Source organism: Choloepus didactylus, chromosome 22, assembly GCF_015220235.1.
Source record: "Choloepus didactylus isolate mChoDid1 chromosome 22, mChoDid1.pri, whole genome shotgun sequence".
In the NCBI taxonomy this organism is placed as follows: domain Eukaryota; kingdom Metazoa; phylum Chordata; class Mammalia; order Pilosa; family Megalonychidae; genus Choloepus; species Choloepus didactylus.
In genome coordinates this window covers 13,263,189-13,283,868 of record NC_051328.1, presented here as the reverse complement: position 1 = coordinate 13,283,868, position 20,680 = coordinate 13,263,189, and the positions used below count along the sequence as shown (strand labels likewise).

General features: G+C 41.8%; 1 protein-coding gene across 3 annotated transcripts in view; it reads right to left on the bottom strand.

Annotated features, from left to right (window-relative positions):
- Positions 1-5,153, bottom strand: part of CCDC113 (coiled-coil domain containing 113) — a 28,224-nt gene extending 23,071 nt beyond the window's left edge. The window contains exons 1-3 of one of the 3 annotated variants that reach the window (XM_037816332.1): positions 4,984-5,153; positions 3,310-3,436; positions 1,733-1,885 (exon numbers count right to left, since the gene is read on the bottom strand). In XM_037816332.1, the coding sequence (XP_037672260.1) occupies positions 1,733-1,885; positions 3,310-3,436; positions 4,984-5,084 (381 nt within the window). In that variant the 5' untranslated portion in view covers positions 5,085-5,153. The remainder of the gene's footprint in view (positions 1-1,732; positions 1,886-3,309; positions 3,437-4,983) is intronic. The other 2 variants (XM_037816333.1, XM_037816334.1) reach the window with 2 other exon arrangements.
- Positions 5,154-20,680: the final 15,527 nt, after the last annotated feature.

The window sequence follows — 20,680 nt, the reverse complement described above, 5'->3', positions numbered from 1 at the left end:
ATAAGAGTTCAATAGCCAGAATATATAAAGAAATTCTACAACTCAACAATAAAAGACAAACAACCCAATTTAAAAATGGGCAAAAGGCTTGAACTGACATTTTTCAAAGAGGAAATACAAATGGCTAAACAGCACATGAAAAGATGCTCAACATCACTAGCTATTAGGGAAATGCAAATCAAAACCACAATGAGACACCATTTCACACCTACTAGAATGGCCACTATTGAAAGAACAGAAAACTAAAAGTGTTGGAGAGGATGTGGAGAAACAGGAACACTCATTCACTGTTGGTAGGAAAGTAAAATGGTGCAGTCACTGTGGACGACAGTTTGGCAGTTCCTCAGGAAGCTAAGTACAGACTTGGGCTATTACAAATATAACTGCTGTGAACATTCCTGAAACAAGTTTTTCTGTGCACATAGCTTTTAGGTCTCTTGGGTAAATATCTAGGAGTGGAATGGCTGGATCATATGGTGGTATATGTTTAGTTTTTTAAAAAAAATCTGCCAAAATTTTTCCAAAGTGGTTTTACCATTTTACATTCTCACCAGCAGAGTATGAGAGTTCTAATTCTTCCATATCCTTGTCAACCCTTGGAATGGTCAGTCTTTAAAATTTTAGCCATTCTAATTGGTGTGTAGTGCTAACTCGTGGTTGAATTTGCATTTTCCTAATGATTAATGATGTCAAGCATCTTTTCATATGCTTATTATATATTCTTTGATGAAATATCTGTTCAAATCTTTGACCCATTTTAAAATTTGGTTATTTTTTTTTATTGTGGAATTTTGAGTGCTTTGAAAGTTTATTCTAGATAACAAGTTCTTTCTCAGATATGTAATTTGTAAATACTTTCTTTCAGTCTGTGATTTGTCTTTTCATTCTCTTAACAGTGTCTTTTGAAGGGCAGAAGATCTTAAGTTTAATGGAGTCCAGTGTATCCATTTTTTCTTTTATGGATCACACATTTGTTGTTAATTTTTGTATATAGTGCAAGGTGTGGATCAAAGTTTAGTTTTTGCATATGGACGACCCATCGTTCCAGCATCATTTGTTGAAAAGGCTTTCCTTTCTACACTGCCTTAATTGCCCTTGCACCTTTGTTCAAAATCAGTTGACCATATGTGTGGGTCTGTTTATGGACTCTCTTTTCTGTTTCATTGATCTATTTGTTTATCTAGCACACTACCAGTGTTTTGATTACTTTTTTTAAGGGGTTTTCCACCCAACTCATTGATTTATACCTCAAATCCCTTGTATTATTAAGGAATTATTATGAATTTGTAAGGGCTTTTATGGGTATCAGGGTAATGTTTTTTTTAAAAGAATTCATATTAAGATCTTAGAGATAGAGACTGAAATTTATAGAAAAAGTATGTCTAAGATTTGCTTCATAATAATCCATGGAGGTGAGGGAAAAGTTGGTAGGGATACCAATGAACAAAAGTGGCCATACATTGATGATTATTACCTCTGGGTGATGGCTACATAGGCATCCATGGTGCTAGCCTCTCTACTTTTGTGTTCTTTTTAAATTTTTTCATAAACTGAAAGTTTAAATTTTGTTCTCTTTACACAGGTGGTTAAGTTCCTTAAAGGTGGACCCTCAATTTGTCTTATTCTACCTATGTTTCATCCAAAGCACCTATGTTTCAGTGAAAAGACTATAGAGACTTCTTGGTGAGGCCAAAGAGGGGAGCCCAGAGCGGACACTGAGAGCAAGGTGTACCTCATGGTGCTGCAGGTCCCGCTCAGCATTCGCCCGCATGTGCCTGACCTCATCCTTCATGTCTTCCAGCTCCCTCTGTACAAGCTCGCATTTTTGGTCAACAGTGAGGCTTGTCAGACCTATGCGGGATTTGGATTTTCGCCGGCCTCGGAACTGCAACCCAAGAAAAGCAAAGCCATTTTCAAATAGGAATTGGTAATGAAGCAGTCCAAGATGGGCCTCAGAATGGCCACTCAGACCTGCTGGAAATTACCCTGACTGACAGCAAGAGAGAATGACCTCACGGAGAATGAATTAGGGATTTTAGGCCTGAGGTGACACTTGTTTCACGGTCACCTTGTGATGGTTTGAATTGTGTCCCCTCAAAAGATATATCAAAGTTCTAATCTCCAATACTTCAGAATGTGAACTTACTTGGGAATAGGGTCAATATGGATGGAATTAGGCAAGTTAAAACGAGGTCGTACTGGAGTAGGGTGGGCTCTTAATCTAACATGACTGGTGGCCTTAGAAGAAGAGGAAATTTGGACAGAGACAGAAAGAAAGGAGAATGCCCAGGGACACTGAGGCAGAGAACGCCATGGATAGCTGGCAAGTCACTGCCAGGAGCCAGGAGCCAGGCATGGAACATTCTCCCTGACGGATTCCAGAGGGAGCAGGGCCCTGCCGACACCTCGATTTCAGATTTTAGCCTCCAGAACTGTGAGACAATAGATTTCTGTTGTTTTAAGCCACCTAATTTGTGGTTATTTGGTACAGCAGCCCTAGGAAACGAGGACACATCTTAAGGTCCTGGGCTAAATACTTCAAAGGCTACGTTTGACAAGGAACTGAAACTAAGTAAGAGAAAAGTGTCTCCAGGGTAAAAAAGAGTGTGAACTGGATTTAGACCTGCATTCAAGTGAGAGTCAAGGGAACCCCAGACCTCGGTGCCTTCAAACTGAACAAAGAAGAGAAATGGCATCTGGGGATGCTGAGTTCAGCAAAAACAAAAAGAGACAAAATTCTTGGGCTTTCTATGCATAAAAGGCAAAGGTCCCAAGCCAGGGATGCAGAAAATATGTGGCCTTCAGGTGGGTTTACTTGGCCCTCGAAGTTGGACAGACCTGCACATGGTTTAAAATGTTTTAAAATTAATTGTCCACATTTAAAAATCGGAAGATTCCATCCAAGAAATCCAAATTTCCAGTTTCTCTTAAAAAACCCAGCTGCTCTGGCAACACCAGGCTGATCCTTTTAGATAGGAGAGGTACTTACGTGGCCACATCGGGCCTACTTCACTCCTGCAGGTGGGTGGCCAGGCCTTGTAAACATTTAAGTTCAAGTCCCCCATTTAAGGGAATTCTTTGAACCAAACTAAGATATTCTGGGAGGGTCAATCCATTCTTAATCAAACCTGATTCCTTTTACATTCACTTGAAAGATAAACTCAGGAGGGGAAGGAAGACGCAAAAACAAAATCAGGAGAAATTCATATGGTTACATGGCCAACAGCATAGTAAAGGCAGACACACAAACACCACTTGCATCTTAAGGTACAAACAGAAGAAAGAAATTCTTAGACCTCTGCTGTGTACCTGTGAAAATTCTGCTGCTGATATTTTAATTTCTGATAATCGTGGATGTCGCTGATCCCTTGGCTCCAATTTATTGTAATATTTCTCAAACATCTCTGTCTCGATTTTGAGAGCAGAGTTTCCATAGCTGTAAGACAGAATACCTGAGTAAGTTCTACTGACGCAAGAGTTTGAACACCAAATAACTAGTATCTAATGTTTACTAGCTGTGTGTGACCTTCTGCAAGACACCTAACCTTTGGTGCCTCAGTTTCTTCATCTGTAAAATAGAAATAGTAACAGCACTTCCCTTTCAGGGTTGCAATAAGGAATGTAAAGCCTTTAGAACAGCGCGTGGCACACAGTAGATGCTATAAGTATTTGGTATTTTTATTAGTATATTTAATGAGCCACAAAATTCAGAGGACTGGGATGATACTGAAAATTGTTACTTAGATGAAGTTACAGGTTTCATCTTCATGTATCTTTTAATCCATTTGTGAAATTCTTTCTGAATTATCACATTCTTGAAATTACACACACTCACAATCTTCAGATGTTTCCTTTAATTTGTTTCTCAGCTCTTTTATTTCTAGTACCCAACAGATGAACCAATCCACTGGAAGTTTATTACAAATGGTGGAAAAGCTTTGAACAGATGTTTTTTAAGGAACTAGAGGTGACAAATCTGGTTTATCCTGCATATGGCAAGATTCCTGTTTGGCAAAACTTTAAGATTAGTGAAAAAGGTGGAATGGAAAGCCCAATAAGTTGAAACAGTTTCTTTTTCAGCATTTATCATGTTCTCAGTGTAGACTGTGTAATCACACCTGAGTCTGAATCCTGGCACAACCGCTGACTAGCTGTGTGACCTTAGGGAAGTGACTTAAGCTCTGTGTCTCTGTCACCTCACCCACCTTCTAGGGTTATTGTGTCATTAAATAAGGTCATATATGCAAAATACTTGGCATATAATAAGCACTCAGTAAATGGTAGCTATTAGTAATAATACCTCAATTCTGACCTCAAGTATTTCTGATGTATAGAAATAACATCTATTCAGTTTCCAGGGCCACGATTTTCTGATTGAGACCAATAAGTGTTGTACAATTAACCCTCAACTACATCGTGAAAGCTTGCTATCCAGTTTACTTGCCATACAGATATAGAACAGACTGCTAAAAATACAGAATATTGGGTCAATCATTTTTTGTTGTCCATTTCTGTGCTTGTACACTTTCAGGCGCATGTGGCCTTATATTAAAACCATCTCGAGAGCCTCCTTTCTATCCTGCTGCCATTTTAGTCGTGTTATAGAACCTTAGCATCGGAAAGGGCCTGAGAGGTCGCCTGGTCCATCCTGTCGTCTCAGGAAGAACAGGGGAAGGATTAAGTACGCAACCTGGCACTGGACTGGCCTCACCAGTCACCCTCTGTGCTTCCCACCAGCGGCCCCAATCCCCTCCCACCTCCACCCCGTCTGGCTCCATCAACGGTCGGTTCAGTAGCGGTGGAGGCACAGGGATAAAGCAGCAAAGACAAGTTCCTTCCGTACTTTTGGCTGGTAGGGGTGGGGGCTGTGTCTCAGTTTCTCCAATGTTCAGTGCGAGTTTAGATTGTCTCCGTGCTGGACCCGAGAGCACGAGGGGCGGGGGGCGCACCCGGAACAGGAGTTGCCCTAGAGGCCGGCCCTACCTGAGCTCCTCCACCAGCCCGCACAGCTGGATGACCGGCAGGTCGCTCTCCTCCCCGACCTGGGACTCGGTGCGGACGCTGTCGGAGTCATCATCGGTCATGTCGCTGCAAAAGAGGCCTTCGCCAGTGCCGAGTGCTCCCGGGAGCGCCGGGTGCTAGGGACGCCGCGTCATTCCCGCTGCGACCTGGCGGCTCGTTGCCAGGCGACGGGACACGGGCTGGGGGGCGGGGACGGGCTTCCGGCGGACCACCCAGCTCGCCCCCAGCCCGCCTCAGCTCTGACCACCGCGAGGTCGCTGGCCTCGACCGGTCTTCAAGCCGCGGTCAGCTTCACTTCTTTAACCTCTTTAACAGTAAGTTTTTAAATGTCACTAAAACAGCTACTACTATTTAATGAGCGCTGTGTCCCTGGCACAGTGTTAAGCACAACTTAATGAAAAGCCTTGCAACAACCCTGTAATAATATCTCCTATTCTCTTCATACACCAAACGGAACCAAGGAGCCCAGGGGGTCTTCTTCCCCCTCCCTCACTGTGGGGCCCCTGCTTTGTTGCTGCATAAATGCTAATTGCAATTTCTCTTAGATGTCAACATCCTGCATTCCTGGAAGGAAAAAACCTGGCTGATTATTAAATTGGTATAAATTCAAGAAACATCCCTGAACAGGCACTGAACATCTCTGTACCGGGTATGGTGGGGGAATCCATGGGAAAGACCATTCTGGCCTTTAAGGAGCTTCCGGTTTAATGAGGTCAACAGCCCCTTAACATGCTTTTACAATCTGGAGTGAGAGACATTGTTATCCTATGCTTCATAGACATCATCTTTCTTAATCTCAGAACAATATTATGCAATTGGTATTGATATCTTCATTTTACACATCAGGAAATTAAGGAATAGAGAAGCTTAGGTGGGTTGCCTGTGGCAACTGAGGAGTGGAATCCAACTATGCCCAACCCCAAAGCCATGTGCTGGTGTGCATGGAGGCAAGGATCAGGGAGGCAACAGGGTTGCCTTCTGTCTGCTCCCCATCTGGATGGAAGAGGGTAGAGGGCAGAGGGCAGCCTGGGCAAATTTCTCTTGGGGGTGGGGGTGGGGGACTGGATGTGGTTAGAAAGTCTGATGATTAGGTTCATGTGTCACCTTGGACAGGTGATGGTGTCCAGATGTCTGGCCAAGCAAGCCCTGGCCTAACCGTTCCTGAAGGCTGATTTCTTAAATCATCAGTCAGTTGACTGCACCTGTGAGTGATTATATCAGCAAAGGGCAAGTCTTCCCAATGAGAGAATTCAATCAGCTGGATTTAATCCAATCAGTTGAAGACTTTTAAGGGAGAAAGAGAGAGAAACTTCACTTCTTCTTTGGCTAGCCAGTGAAGTGTCTCCTGAGGAGTTCATTGAACACCTTCATCAGAGTTGCCAGTTCACTGCCCGCCCTATAGAATTTGGACTCGTGCATTCTGCCCTATGGAATTTGAACTTGTGCATACCCACAATTGCATAAGACATTTTTATAAAATCTTGTATTTACAGATATCTCTTGTTGGTTCTGTTTCCCTAGAGAACCCTAACTAATACAGAAAGCAAGCCATGATAAACTGCTTGGGGTGGAAGTCAGCTGCCTCCCTTCCTCCCTTCCTCCCCACACCCCTAACCCCCAAGGGACATGATTTAGCATCAGTAGGGAGTCACAAAGCTCCAAAGGAGGGCTTTTTTTTTTTTTTTTAACTGTATGGGGTGCACAAGTTTAGGGCTAGAGTAGAACTGCTGGAGGTGATAGCAGAGAGGTTGAGCCCCCCCCCACGACCATCTTTTTCCCTCTGCTGGTAGGCCTCTTTGGACTCCAAGGGCAATGAAGACCCCATTTAGGAATTCTGCTCCAGCACATATACCAGGTGACACAAATAGCTACCCGCCCTGAGAGGGCCCAGAGCAGGAAAGGACTCTGCAGCAGGTCCAGGCTATGTTGCAAACTGCCCTGCCAAATAAGCCATGTGATATGGCAGACCCTATAGTGTTGGGGATAGGAAAAAATGCAGGATGAAGCTTAAGGCAAGATCCAGTAGAGAATTACTTTAAGAAACAGCTCCTGGCATGTGCCCATTATGAGCTGGGTTCTGTTGAACCCACCAAGCCATTAAGTCAGATGGGCCCAGATTGAGTCCATTGGAAAATGGAAATAGTTTATCCATAATTAAGCCCCAGCAGGACCAGAGAGCACACATGAGCTGCATGAGCGGGGAGGCTGGACCAATATGTCATCCACCACACTCATACCAGTATATGTGACCATATTTAGGGAGGCGGTGGTGCACAACCAACTGAAAGAGGGGGAAACTTTCTGAGCTTAGTTTAAACATGGCTTTGGATGTGGGTACAAACCATCAAAGGTCAGTAGCTGCATTACAACCACATTCATGGGAGGCCCTGAAAGACAGTGGAAAGGGAAAACCTTCCCAGTGGGTGGATCTCTGAGTGTTGTATCTGGTCATATATTTTATGTGGAAGAAGTGGCCCCAGGTGAGTGTATATTTAAATGTCTGTGTAGTGGCGAATAAGCTGTCCTTCTGGTTAAAAACCTGGAAAGAAAAAAGATGGGAAGAAAAGGAAGTTTGGGGTAGAGGGATGTAGGTGGGAGTAAGCACAAAGTATGAAGATTTTTATGTCACCCATTAATTCCAAGCAGAAAGCATCTGTGCCAGTTTCGATGTATTATGTCCCCGAAAATGCCATTATCTTTGATGCAATCTTGTGGGAACAGATGTATTAGTGTTGATTAAGTTGGAACGTTTTGATGGGATGTTTCCATGGACTCATGACCCACCCAACAGGTGATGACTTTGATTGGATAATTTCCATGGAGGTGTTAACCCACCCATTCGTGGTGGGTCTGAATTAAATCACTGGTGCCATGTAAACGAGCTAGCAAACAGAAGGAGCAAGTAAGTGAGAGTGACATTGTGGAGAGCAGCTGTAGCTAAGAGAAGAAAAAACTCCCCAAGAGCAACATTTTAGAGAATGCCATTTTCAAATGCAACTTGGGAGCAAGCAGACACCAGCCACATGCCTTCTGAGCTAACAGAGGTTTTCCAGACACCAATGGCCATCCTTCAATGAAGGCAGCCTGTTGATGCCTTACCTTGGACACTTTGTGGTCTTAAGACTATAACTTTATAGCCAAATAAAAGCCAATCCATTTCTGGTATTTTGCATATCGGCAGCATTAGCAAACTGTAACAGCATCCATCATGGAAGAGGCACTGAACAGAGATAAGATGGCATGGCCACTCTCTCTCTGGCTAAGCCAACTTGAAAGGTGAAATCACTGCCCTCCCCACTACGTGGGATCAGACACCCAGGGGAGTGAATCTCCCTGGCAACGTGGAATATGACTCCCGGGGAGGAATGTAGACCCGGCATCGTGGGACGGAGAACATCTTCTTGACCAAAAGGGGGATGTGAAAGGAAATGAAATAAGCTTCAGTGGCAGAGAGATTCCAAAACGAGCCGAGAGATCACTCTGGTGGGCACTCTTACGCACACTTTAGACAACCCTTTTTAGGTTCTAAAGAATTGGGGTAGCTGGTGGTGGATACCTGAAACTATCAAACTACAACCCAGAACCCATGAATCTCGAAGACAGTTGTATAAAAATGTAGCTTATGAGGGGTGACAATGGGATTGGGAAAGCCATAAGGACCAAACTCCACTTTGTCTAGTTTATAGATGGATGTGTAGAAAAGTAGGGGAAGGAAACAAACAGACAAAGGTACCCAGTGTTCTTTTTTACTTCAATTGCTCTTTTTCACTCTAATTATTATTCTTGTTATTTTTGTGTGTGTGCTAATGAAGGTGTCAGGGATTGATTTAGGTGATGAATGTACAACTATGTAATGGTACTGTAAACAATCGAAAGTACAATTTGTTTTGTATGACTGCGTGGTATGTGAATATATCTCAATAAAATGATGATTAAAAAAAAAAGTTTTGCTGTGATCTCAGCTTTTCCTTCAATTCAAAAAAAAAAAAAAAAAAAAAAAAAAAAAAAGATGGCATGGCCAGTTGACAAGGCTGGCCTTTGTCATTGATAATCTGGGAACTGGCATGATGGACACATGAACGGTGGTAGGGATGGGAGGCTTCTTATGGGCCCAAGACCATGGACTAACACTTACCAAGGCTAATTTAGCTATTGCTGCCTCTGAATGCCCAGTTTGTCCAATGCTGAGCCCCCAATATGGCAACATTCCTTAAGGAGACCAACCAACCACTTGGAGAGGAGTTGGCTACTTTGGGCCCCTCTGCCTGGAAGGGCCAGCAGATAGATTTTATTCCAATTATGGGTTGGCCTTTCCTGCCCACAGAGCCTCAGCCAGCACCACTAATCAGGAGCTTACAGAATACTTGATCCAGTTATGGAGTCCTAACTAACTTTGCATCTATCCAGGAGACCAACTTCACAGTGAAGGAGATGTAGGAGTAGGCCCATGACCACTGCAACTGGTTGCATCACATGCAAAAAGAACGTGTATCCAAAATAAACAAAGAACTCTCAAAACTCAGTTATAAGAGACAGTCCAGTTTTTAAAGTGGACAAAAGATCTGAACAGACACGTCATTGAATAAGATATACAGATGGCAAATAAGCCCATAAAAAGATTATCATTAGGAAAATCTTATTGTACAAATGAACATGAAAGTTACACTGAGTTACTTCTACACACCTTTAGAGTATATAAAATTAAAAACACCAAGTGTTAGGTGAGGATTCTCACTGCTGGTGGGTATGCAAAATGGCACAACCACTTTGGAAAATAGGTTAGCAGTTTCTTCAAAAATTAAAGATACAAGGTGGAGCAAGATGGCAGCATAGAGAGGTGTGGAATTTAGTTAGTCCTCTAGAGCAACTAGTAAATAGTCTGGAACAACTGTTGGGGAACATCTGTAACTGAACACACATCATACATGAGCCTGGAATGGGTGGAACGGCTGAGATTGCAGCATATAACTGTAAGTAAAGCTCCCCAAACTGTGGCGCTGGTGCCCCTCCCCCACTGGCACAACAGGCTGAGCTGAAACACTTCCTTGTGGAAGAAAGAAGCAGGTTACCTGGAGCAAGGGAAAGTAACTCAACCAAGCTCCAATTGAGGTTGTTGGTTTTTTTTTTAATTTTATTGAGATTGTGTACATACCATACAATCATCCAAGGATCCAAAGTGCACAATCAGTTGCCCATGGTACCATCCTACAGCTGTGCATCCATCACCACAATTAATTTTTTTTCAATTTTTAAAGAACATTTTCATTACTTCAGAAAAGATATAAAGGCAAAAAAGAAAACTCGAATCCTCCCATACCCCTAACCACCCCCTCTCCATTAGTGGTATAGAACATTTGTTACTGTTGATGGAAGAATGTTAAAATACTACTAACTGTAGTACATAGTTTGCAATAGGTATATTTTCCCCTATATACCCCTCTATTATTAACTTCTAGTTATAGTGTCATACATTTGTTCTAGTTCATGAAAGAGATTTCTAATATTTCTACAGTTAATCACAGACATTGTCCACCACAAGATTCACTGTTTTATGCATTCCCATATTTTAACCTCCAACTTTCCTTCTGGTGATGTATGTGGCTCTAAGCTCTCCCTTTCCACCACATTTACATACTATTCAACACTGTTAGTTATTCTCACAGTAATGTGCTACCATCACCTCTGTCCATTTCCAAACACTTAAGTTCAACCTAGTTAAACATTCTGCTTATAATAAGCAACCACTCCCAATTCTTTAGCCTCATTCTATATCCTGGTAACTTAAATTTCATGTCTATGAGTTTACATATTATAATTAGTTCATATCAGTGAGACCACGCAATATTTGTCCTTATGTGTCTGACTTATTTCACTCAATGTAGTGCCCTCAAGGTTTCTTCATCAACCCATTTTCTTTAAGACGGTTTTGTTCACCCACCATACATTCCATCCTAAGTAAACAATTGATGGTTCCCTGTATAATCACGTATTTATGCATTCACCATCACCACTTTCTATATAAGGACATCTCCATTTCTTCCACAAAGGAGGAGGAAGAGTCAAAGAAGGTAGACAGATAAAGGAAAAAGAAGAAGGAAAAAAAAAAAAAGACAGCTAAAAGGAACAAAAGGAAAGAAAACTAAACTATAGTACAATAAAAGAGTCAGACAACATCATCAGTGCCAAGAGTCCCATACCCCTCCCTATGTCCCCCTCTTATAGGCATTTAGCATTTAGCCTTTATTACATTAAAGGAAGCATTATACCATGTTTCTGTTGACTATAGTTTCTAGATTGCATTGATTGTTTTTTTCCCCCAGTACCACCCCATTTTTAACACCTTGCAAATTTAACATTCATTTGTTTTCCCTCATGTAAAAACATATTTGTACATTTTTTCACAACTGGTGAGCATTCTAGGTTTCACTGTATTATACAGTCCCAGTCTTTATCTGTCCTCTTTCTTTCTGATGTCCCACATGCTCCTAATCTTCCTCTTTCAACCATACTCGTAGTCATCTTTGTTCAGTGTACTTACATTGTTGTACTATGGTCACCCAAAATTGTGTTCCAAGCTTCTCACTCCTGTCTTTTCCTTTCTGTCTGTAGTGCTCCCTTTAGTATTTCCTGTAGGGTAGGTATCTTGTTCATAAACTCTCTCATTGTCTGTTTGTCAGAGAATATTTTAAACTCTCCTTTTTATTTGAAGGACAGTTTTGCCGGATATAGAATTCTTGGTTGCCAGTTTTTCTCTTTCAGTATCTTAAATATATCACACCACTTCCTTCTTGCCTCCATGGTTACTACTGAGAAAAATGCAAATAGCCTTATTAAGCTTCCTTTGTATGTGATGGATCGCTTTTCTCTTGCTGCTTTCAGGATTCTTTCTTTGTCTTTGATGTTTGATAATCTGATTATTAAGTGCCTTGGCATAGGTCTATTTATATCTATTCTGTTTGGGGTACACTGTTCTTCTTGGAGCTGTAATTTTATGTCTTTCATAAGAGATGGGAATTTTTCATTGATTATTTCCTTTGTTATTGCTTCTGCCCCTTTTCCCTTCTCTTCTCCTTCTGGGACACCCATGACACATACATTCATGTGTTTCATGTTGTCATTCAATTCCCTGAGACGTTGCTCATATATTTCCATTCTTTTCCCTATCTGTTCCTTTGTGGGTAGGATATCAGGTGTCTTGTTCTGAGTGTTTTCTTCTGCCATTTGAGATCTGCTGTTGTATGTCTCCATTGTGTTTTTCTCCTCTTGTGTTATGCCTTTCATTTCCATAGATTCTGCCAGTAGTTTTTTCAAACTTTCAGTTTCTACCTTATGTTTACCCAGTGTTTTCTTTATATCCTTCATCTCTTTTGCCATATCTTCCCTGAACTCGTTGATTTGGTTTTTTATTTGATTTAGCATATTTCTTTGAAAATCTTTGATTGTTTTATTAAAGTGAAACAATATCTCAACTGTATCTTAATTGAGGTGTAAGTTTATCCTTTGACTGGGCCCTATCTTTGTTTTTCCTATTGTAATTTGTAGTTTTCTGTTGTCTAGGCATCTGGTTTCCTTGGTTACCCCAATCAGATTTTCCTGGACTAGAATGGGTTCAGGTCTCAGAATGGGGTTATATTTAGGGTGTATCTTAGAAGAATGACAGGCTTTCCTGTGAGGCCTCTAGCTGCTGTGCTTTTCCTAACCTGCCCAGCAGGTGGCACTTGTCAGTCTGTTGCTCCTGACTGGTGTAAGGAGGTATGGCCCCTTTAGTTTCTGTTTTGGCTGTTTTACCCTGGGGTCTGGGGTCTGAGTTCTGAAGGGAAGGCCAGCCCTAGAGGTGAGTCCCACCTCCATCCTCTTAGGGAAGATACACCCCCTAGGGAGTTATCTGCTGCATTTGAATTGGTGCTTCTGTTATCTCCACCCCTGTCCAGGTCAAAGCACTGTAACTGAAAATGGCTGAACCACTGAGGTTGAGAAAGAGAGAAAGGGAAAGAAAGTCCCTTTTCAAAGCCAGTTCATGCCCTCCCCACCCACCCACCCCCAGTTTTGCCCATCGGTCAGAGAGAGCCCCTGGTCTTTCTGGCTCTTTAAGGTCAGTCATCTCTAAAAGCCTCTGGCTGCTTGTTAGGGGTTTTGTCTATGTTTGTAGCTTGTATTCAGCAGTCCACTGAGCTACATTCACTGGCTCTGGGAATGCTGGTTTCTCCTACAGCGAGGGCTTGCAGCTCAGCCTGCCATGGGGGGAGGGGATTCCAGCGCAGTTCTGCAGTTTTTACTTACAGATTTTATGCTGCGATCTTAGCCATTCCACCCAATCCAGGTTGGTGTACGATGTGTGGACAGTCATGGTGGTCCCCCAGCAATTGTTCCAGATTATATACTAGTTGTTCCTGGTTGTTTATTAGTTGCTCCAGGGGATTAAGTAAATTCCACTCCTCTCTATGTCTCCATATTGCCCCTCCTACTCCAGTTGAGGTTTTAATTAACAAATTTGGACTACTGAATACAAGCTATAAGCACAGATAAACCTGGAGCAAGCAGGAAAGGAACCTGAGGTTCCTCCCCACAGAGAGAAGACAGAGCTGATGGGGAAAAAAATACATAAATAATTAAAAACACAGGCTCTGTCACAAAAAAAAAAGGACAGAGAATTGGGTATCAACACTGGTCAGCCAGTAAAACTAGGGGACTGGGGGCTGGCACTGAAAGGGGGCTTTCTCTCTTTTTCCTTTTTTTTCCTCTGTCATCCTAAGTATGTAGCCCATTAGAGAAAGCCTCAGGCATTTTCATTTGTCAGCACTGACCCAGGCAAGCGTGGAGTTAACAGAGTCACAAAGGAGGAATTCAAGTGTAGGAGATAACTCCCTAAAGGGTGTATCTTCCCTAAGAAAAGGGGGGTGAGGCCCAGTTCAAGTGGCTGCCCTCCCTCAGAGAATTCAGACCGCAGGCCTGGGGTGGGGGGGAACCAGAAACAACTTAAGCTTGGCTTCTGACACACTCAACACCTTGCCAGGACAGGGTCTGCTGAGAATTAAAGGGACCTCACCTCTTTACACCAGTGGGGAGCTGCGGGCTGACAAGCGCAACCTGCTGGACAGGATAGGAAAAGCACAGAGTCTAGAGGCCTCACAGAAAAGTCTCACAATCTGCTGGGTCTTGCCCTCAGGGAAACCTATACTGACACAACCTCCTCCTGAGACCGGGGCCATCTGGTTTGGGAAAATCTGATTGGGGTAATCAAGGAAACCAGATGGCTAGACAACAGAAAATGACAAATCACACTAGGAAAAACAAAGATATGGTCCAGTTAAAGGAACAAACTTACACTTCAACTGAGACACAGGAATTGAAACAACTAATTATTAACCAAACAAATCTCCTAAATCAATTCAACAATCAAATCAACGAGTTGAGGCAAGATATGGCAAAAGTCATGAAGGATATAAAGACACTGAGCAAACATAAGGAAGAGCTTGAAAGTTTGAAAAAAACAATTGACAGAACTTATGGGAATGAAAGGCACAACACAAGAGATGAAAAACACAATGGAGACATACAACAGCAGATTTGAAGAGGCAGAAGGAAAGATTCTTGAACTGGAGGACAGGACATCAGAAAACCTACACACAAAAGAACAGATAGGGAAAGAATGGAAAAATATGAGCAACATCTCAGGGAACTGAATGACAACATGAAGTGCAAGAATGTACAAGTCGGAGAGGTGGGGCAAGATGGCAGCATAGAGAGGCGTGGAAGCTAAGTAGTCCCCCTGGAACAACTATAAAAAACCAGAAACAACTAGTAAATAATCCAGAATAACTGCGGGGGGACAAACGAGACCATCCACTCATCATACACCAACCTGAATTGGGAGGAATGCCTGAGAACACAGCATAAAATCTGTAAGTAAAACCTGCGGATCCAAGTCATGAGACCCCCTCCCCCATAGCCCGAGCTGCAAAGCCTCGTGGTGCCAGAGAGAAGCTCTCTCCCAGCAAGCGAATATAGCTCAGCTGAGCTCCGACTGGGGTTTTAAGTAGCGAGTGTGAACTGCTCACTACAGGTACGCATCCCCAAAAAACAGACAGGCTTTGGGTGACGACTGACCTTGGAGAGCCGGAGGGTCACCTTGGACTGGGTCTGAAGGGGACTATCTGTTTCTTTTTCGGCTCAGTGGAAAAAGCCCCAGTCATTTTCAGTTTCCAGGGCTGTGACTTGGGGAAGGGTAGAGACAGCACAAGCAGAGCGAGACCATTGAAATGCTAATGACCTCCACCTGGGGGCTCTGTCTTCTCTAGGAGGAAAGGGGTGGGGCCCTTTCCATTCCAACCAGACCCCAGAGCCTGGGGGAACATGGCCATACCTCCTCACACCAGTCAAGAATTATAGGCTAACAGGCATCACCTGCTGGGCAGAAAAGCACAGTGACCTGAGGCATCAAAGGGTGGAGCAATTTTCTAAGACACACCCTCAGGGAAACCAGATACTGAATATTTCTTCCCTCTGGGACCTGAGCCTGTTCTGGTCTGGGAAAACCTGATTTGGATAACCAAGGAAACCATGACTAGACAACAGAAAATTACAACCTACACTAAGAAAAACAAAGTTATGGCCCAGTCAAAGGAACAAACATGCACTTCAACTGAGATACAGGAATTTAAACTAATGCTAAATCAAATAAAAAAATTTAGAGAAGATATTGCAAAAGAGATAGAGGCTGTAAAGGAAACACTGGGCATATATACGGCAGAAATCAAAAGTTCAAAAAAACAACTAGTAGAATCTATGGAAATGAAAGGCACAACACAAGAGATGAAAGATACAATGGAAACATACAACAGCAGATCTCAAGAGGCAGAAGAAAACACTCAGGAACTGGAGAACAAAACACCTGAAAGAATGTACAAGTCATGGGTATCCCAAAAGAAAAAGAGAAAGGAAAAGGGGCAGAAACAATAATGGAGAAAAAAATCAGTGAAAATTTCCCACCCTTATGAAAGACATAAAATTACAGACTCAAGAAGTGCAGTGTACCCCAAACAGAATAGATCTGAACAGACCTGTTCCAGACACTTAATAATCATGTTATCAAATGTCAAAGACAAAGAGAGAATTCTGAAAGCAGCAAGAGAAAAGCAATCAAACACATACAAGGGAAGCTTAATAAGACTATGTGCAGATTTCTCAGTAGAAACCATAGAGGCCAGAAGGCAGTGGTATGATATAGTTAAGATATTGAAAGAGAAAAACTGCCAACCAAGAATCCTATATCCAGCAAAACTGTTCTTCAAAAATGAGAGAGAGTTTAAAATATTCTCTGACAAACAGACAATGAGAGAGTTTATGAACAAGATATTTGCTTTCCAGGAAATACTAAAGGGAGCACTACAGACAGACAGGAAAAGACAGAAGAGAGGGATTTGGAGCACAATAGTAGGTGATGGTAGCACAATAATGTAAGTACACTGAACAAAGATGGCTATGAGTATGGTTGAAAGAAGAAGGTTAGGGGCATGTAGGACACCAGAAGGAAAGATAGAAGATAAAGACTGGGACTGTATAACTTAGTGAAACCTAGAGTGGTCAATGATTGTGATTAAATGTACAGATATGTTTTTACATGAGTGAGAACAAATGAATGTCAGCTTTGCAAGGTGTTAAAAATGGGATGGTATTTGGGAAAAAATACAGTTACTGCAAACTAGAGTCTATAGTTAACACTAACATTATAATATTCTTCCATTAATTGTAACAAAGGCAATATACCAAAGCTAAATGTCTATAAGAAGGGGATATAAAGGAGGGATATGGGATTCTTGGTGTTGGTGGTGTTATCTGACTTTTTTATTGTATTTTATGTTAATGCTATTTTTTCTTTTGTTGCTTTTTAGGTGTCATTTTTTTCTTTCTTTTTCTTTCTTTTTCTTTTTTCTTTCTAATTTTTTTTCCTCTTCCTCTCTCTTTGTGGAAGAAATGGAAATGTCCTTATATAGATAGTGGTGGTGAATGCATAGCTAAGTGATTATACAGAGAACCACTGATGGTTTACTTATGATGGACTGTATGGTGTCTGAATAAAAACATTTAAGAAATAAACAAAGGGATACAAGTGCTGGAGAAAATGTGGAGAAAGGAATGTACCTAATCACCATTGGTGGGGAAGTAGAATGGTGCAGCCCAACTGGAGGGCAGTGTGGTGGTTCCACAGGAAGCTAAGCATGGGGTTGCCATATGGTCCTGCAACTCAGTTATTGGTTATATACTTGGAAGAACTGAAAAGAGGGACACAAATGGACATTTGCACAGTGGGGTTTATGATGTCAGTATTCACGATTTGCAGTGGATGGAAGTGGCTGATGAATAGAAAGACAAACTGTGGTATATACATACAATGGAATATTGAGCAGCTACAAAAAGGAGTGAAGTTGTGAGGTGCATGGACATTAAGGACAGTATGTTGAGTAAAATAAACCAGAAATGAAAAGAAAAACATTATAGTGCCTCACTAATATGGACTAACTATAACGTGCAAACTTTGAGAATTGAGTCTGAGAGCATAGGTTATCGAGGGAAGGCTTATTGTAAAGGTTGCTAGATTGTAAGCTCTTACAGTAGTAACATCTATTCCTGAGTTGTAATGGTTGTTTGTAAATTCTGAGATGCTGAGCTCTTGTGTATAACCTGGTTGGTCCCTGGAACTTGGGGTATCTGTGTGATACCTGAGACTCAGAGCCAGAGTCTGGCACCTATGAATGTCAAGCATTACCCCATACAGCAAATATTAAGGAGTCTGAAAAAAAAAATGATTAGACTTCAGTTAGAGATATGAACGAAATGGACTTGGTTAGGATTAAGGTAAATCAGGCTAAAGGGTAAAGGACAATATTGACAGTGTTTTTAAAACTTCAACTTCTGTGTGATACCAAAGGAAGAGATGCTTATTAGGTGCAAAATCTGTATTTTTTGTAACACTGTATAATTTAACCTGTATGGTCAGTTTATTCAAACAACATAATTACATGGAATGTTGAATAGGGAGTGAAATCTGGTTGGTTTGTACAGGTTAGTGTGAAGCCCTAACACCTCCCAGAGTAATTTGGGCAGAATATAAAAATGTATTTGCAAACCGCCCTTGAGGGACTGGGTGAAAATGTGGAAATATTAAATTTCCCTACCTGGGGAATTAATGACGTTCTCACAAGCATTGGAGGCTACCAGTTTAGAAGACTGAACCCTCAATCTTGGGACTTGCTCTTATGAAGTTTGTTACTACAAAGGAGAAGCTAAACCTATTTAAAATTGTATCTTAGAGTCACCCCCAGAGAAGATCTTTTGTTGCTCAGATGTGGCCTCTCTCTCTAAGCCAGCTCTGCAGGTAAACTCACTGCCCTTCCCACTACTTAGGACATGACTTTCAGGGGTGTAAATCTCCCTGGCAATGTGGGACATTACTAGCGGGGATGAGCTTGGCCCTGGCATCATGGGATTGAGAAAGCCTTCTTGGACCAAAAGGGGGAAGAGAAATGAAACAAAATAAAATTTCAGTGGCTGAGAGATCTCAAATAGAGTCAAGAGGTCATTCTGGAGGATATTCTTATGCATTATATATAATATATACTATACTATACTATACTATACTATACTATACTATAATATAATACATAATATAATAGATTAATATATTATATATAATAAAACATATATTCTTATGCATTATATATATTTTAGTTTTTAGTGTATTGGAATAGCTAAAACGAAATAACTGAAACTGTTGAACTGTATCCCAGTAGCCTTGATTCTTGAAGACAAATGTATAACTGTATAGCTTATACTGTGTGACTGCATGATTGTGAAAACTTTGTGGCTCCCACTCCCTTTATCCAGTGTATGGACTGATGATTAGAAAAATGAGGACAAAAAGTAAATGAAAAATAGGGAGGGATGGGAGTTATGAGATGTTTTGGGCATTCTTTTTTACTTTAACTTTTATTCTTATTCTTTTTGTGTATGGTAATGAAAATGTTCAAAATTGACTGTGGTGATGAATGCACAACTATATAATGGTATATGAACAATTGATTGTACACCATGGATGATCGTATGGTATGTGAATATATCTCAATAAAATTGAATTTAAAAAAATTAAAGGAGAGGAGGGGCAAGATGGCGGCATAGAGAGGAGTGGAAGCTAAGTAGTCCCCCTGGAACAACTACAAAAAACCAGAAACAACTAGTAAATAATCCAGAATAACTGCTGGGGGACAAACGAGACCATCCATTCATCATACACCAACCTGAATTGGGAGGAATGCCCAAGAACACAGCATAAAATCTGTAAGTAAAACCTGCGGAACCAGGTCGGGAGACCCCCTCCCCCATAGCCCGAGCTGCAAAGCCTCATGGTGCCAGAGAGAAGCTCTCTCCCAGCAAGCAAATATAGCTCAGCTGAGCTCCAACTGGGGTTTTAAGTAGCGAGTGTGAACTGCTCACTACAGGTACGCATCCCCAAAAAACAGACAGAGGCTATGGGTGACAACTGACCTTGGAGAGCTGGAGGGTCGCCTTGGACTGGGTCTGAAGGGGACTATCTGTTTCTTTTTTGGCTAAGTGGAGAAAGCCCCAGTCATTTTCAGTTTCCAGGGCTGTGACTCTGGGAAGGGTGGAGACAGCACAAGCAGAGAGCGAGACCATTGAAATGCTAATGACCTCCACCTGGGGGGTCTGTCTTCTCTAGGGGGAAAGGGGTGGGGCCCTTTCCATTCTGAACCAGACCCCAGAGCCTGGGGGAACACGGCCATACCTCCTCACACCAGTCAAGAATTATAGGCTAACAGGTGTCACCTGCTGGGCAGAAAAGCACAGTGATCCTAGGCATCAAAGGGTGGAGCAATTTTTTAAGACATACCCGCAGGGAAACCAGATACTGAATATTTCTTCCCTCTGGGACCTGAGCCTGTTCTGGTCTGGGAAAAAGTGATTTGGATAACCAAGGAAACCATGCCTAGACAACAGAAAATTACAACCTACACTAAGAAAAACAAAGTTATGGCCCAGTCAAAGGAACAAACATACACTTCAACTGAGATACAGGAATTTAAACAACTAATGCTAAATCAATTCAAAAAGTTTAGAGAAGATATTGCAAAAGAGATAGAGGCTGTAAAGGAAGCACTGGACATGTATACGGCAGAAATCAAAAGTTCAAAAAAACAACTAGTAGAATCTATGGAAATGAAAGGCACAACACAAGAGATGAAAGACACAATGGAAACATACAACAGCAGATCTCAAGAGGCAGAAGAAAACACTCAGGAACTGGAGAACAAAACACCTGAGAGCCTACACGCAAAGGAGCAGATGGAGAAAAGAATGAAAAAATATGAGCAACATCTCCGGGAACTCAAGGATGAAACAAAGTACAATAATGTATGTATCATTGGTGTCCCAGAAGGAGAAGAGAAGGGAAAGGGGGCAGAAGCAATAATAGAGGAAATAATTAATGAAAATTTCCCATCTCTTATGAAAGACATAAAATTACAGATCCAAGAAGCACAGCGTACTCCAAACAGAAGAGATATAAATAGGCCTACGCCAAGACACTTAATAGTCAGATTATCAAATGTCAAAGACAAAGAGAGAATCCTGAAAGCAGCAAGAG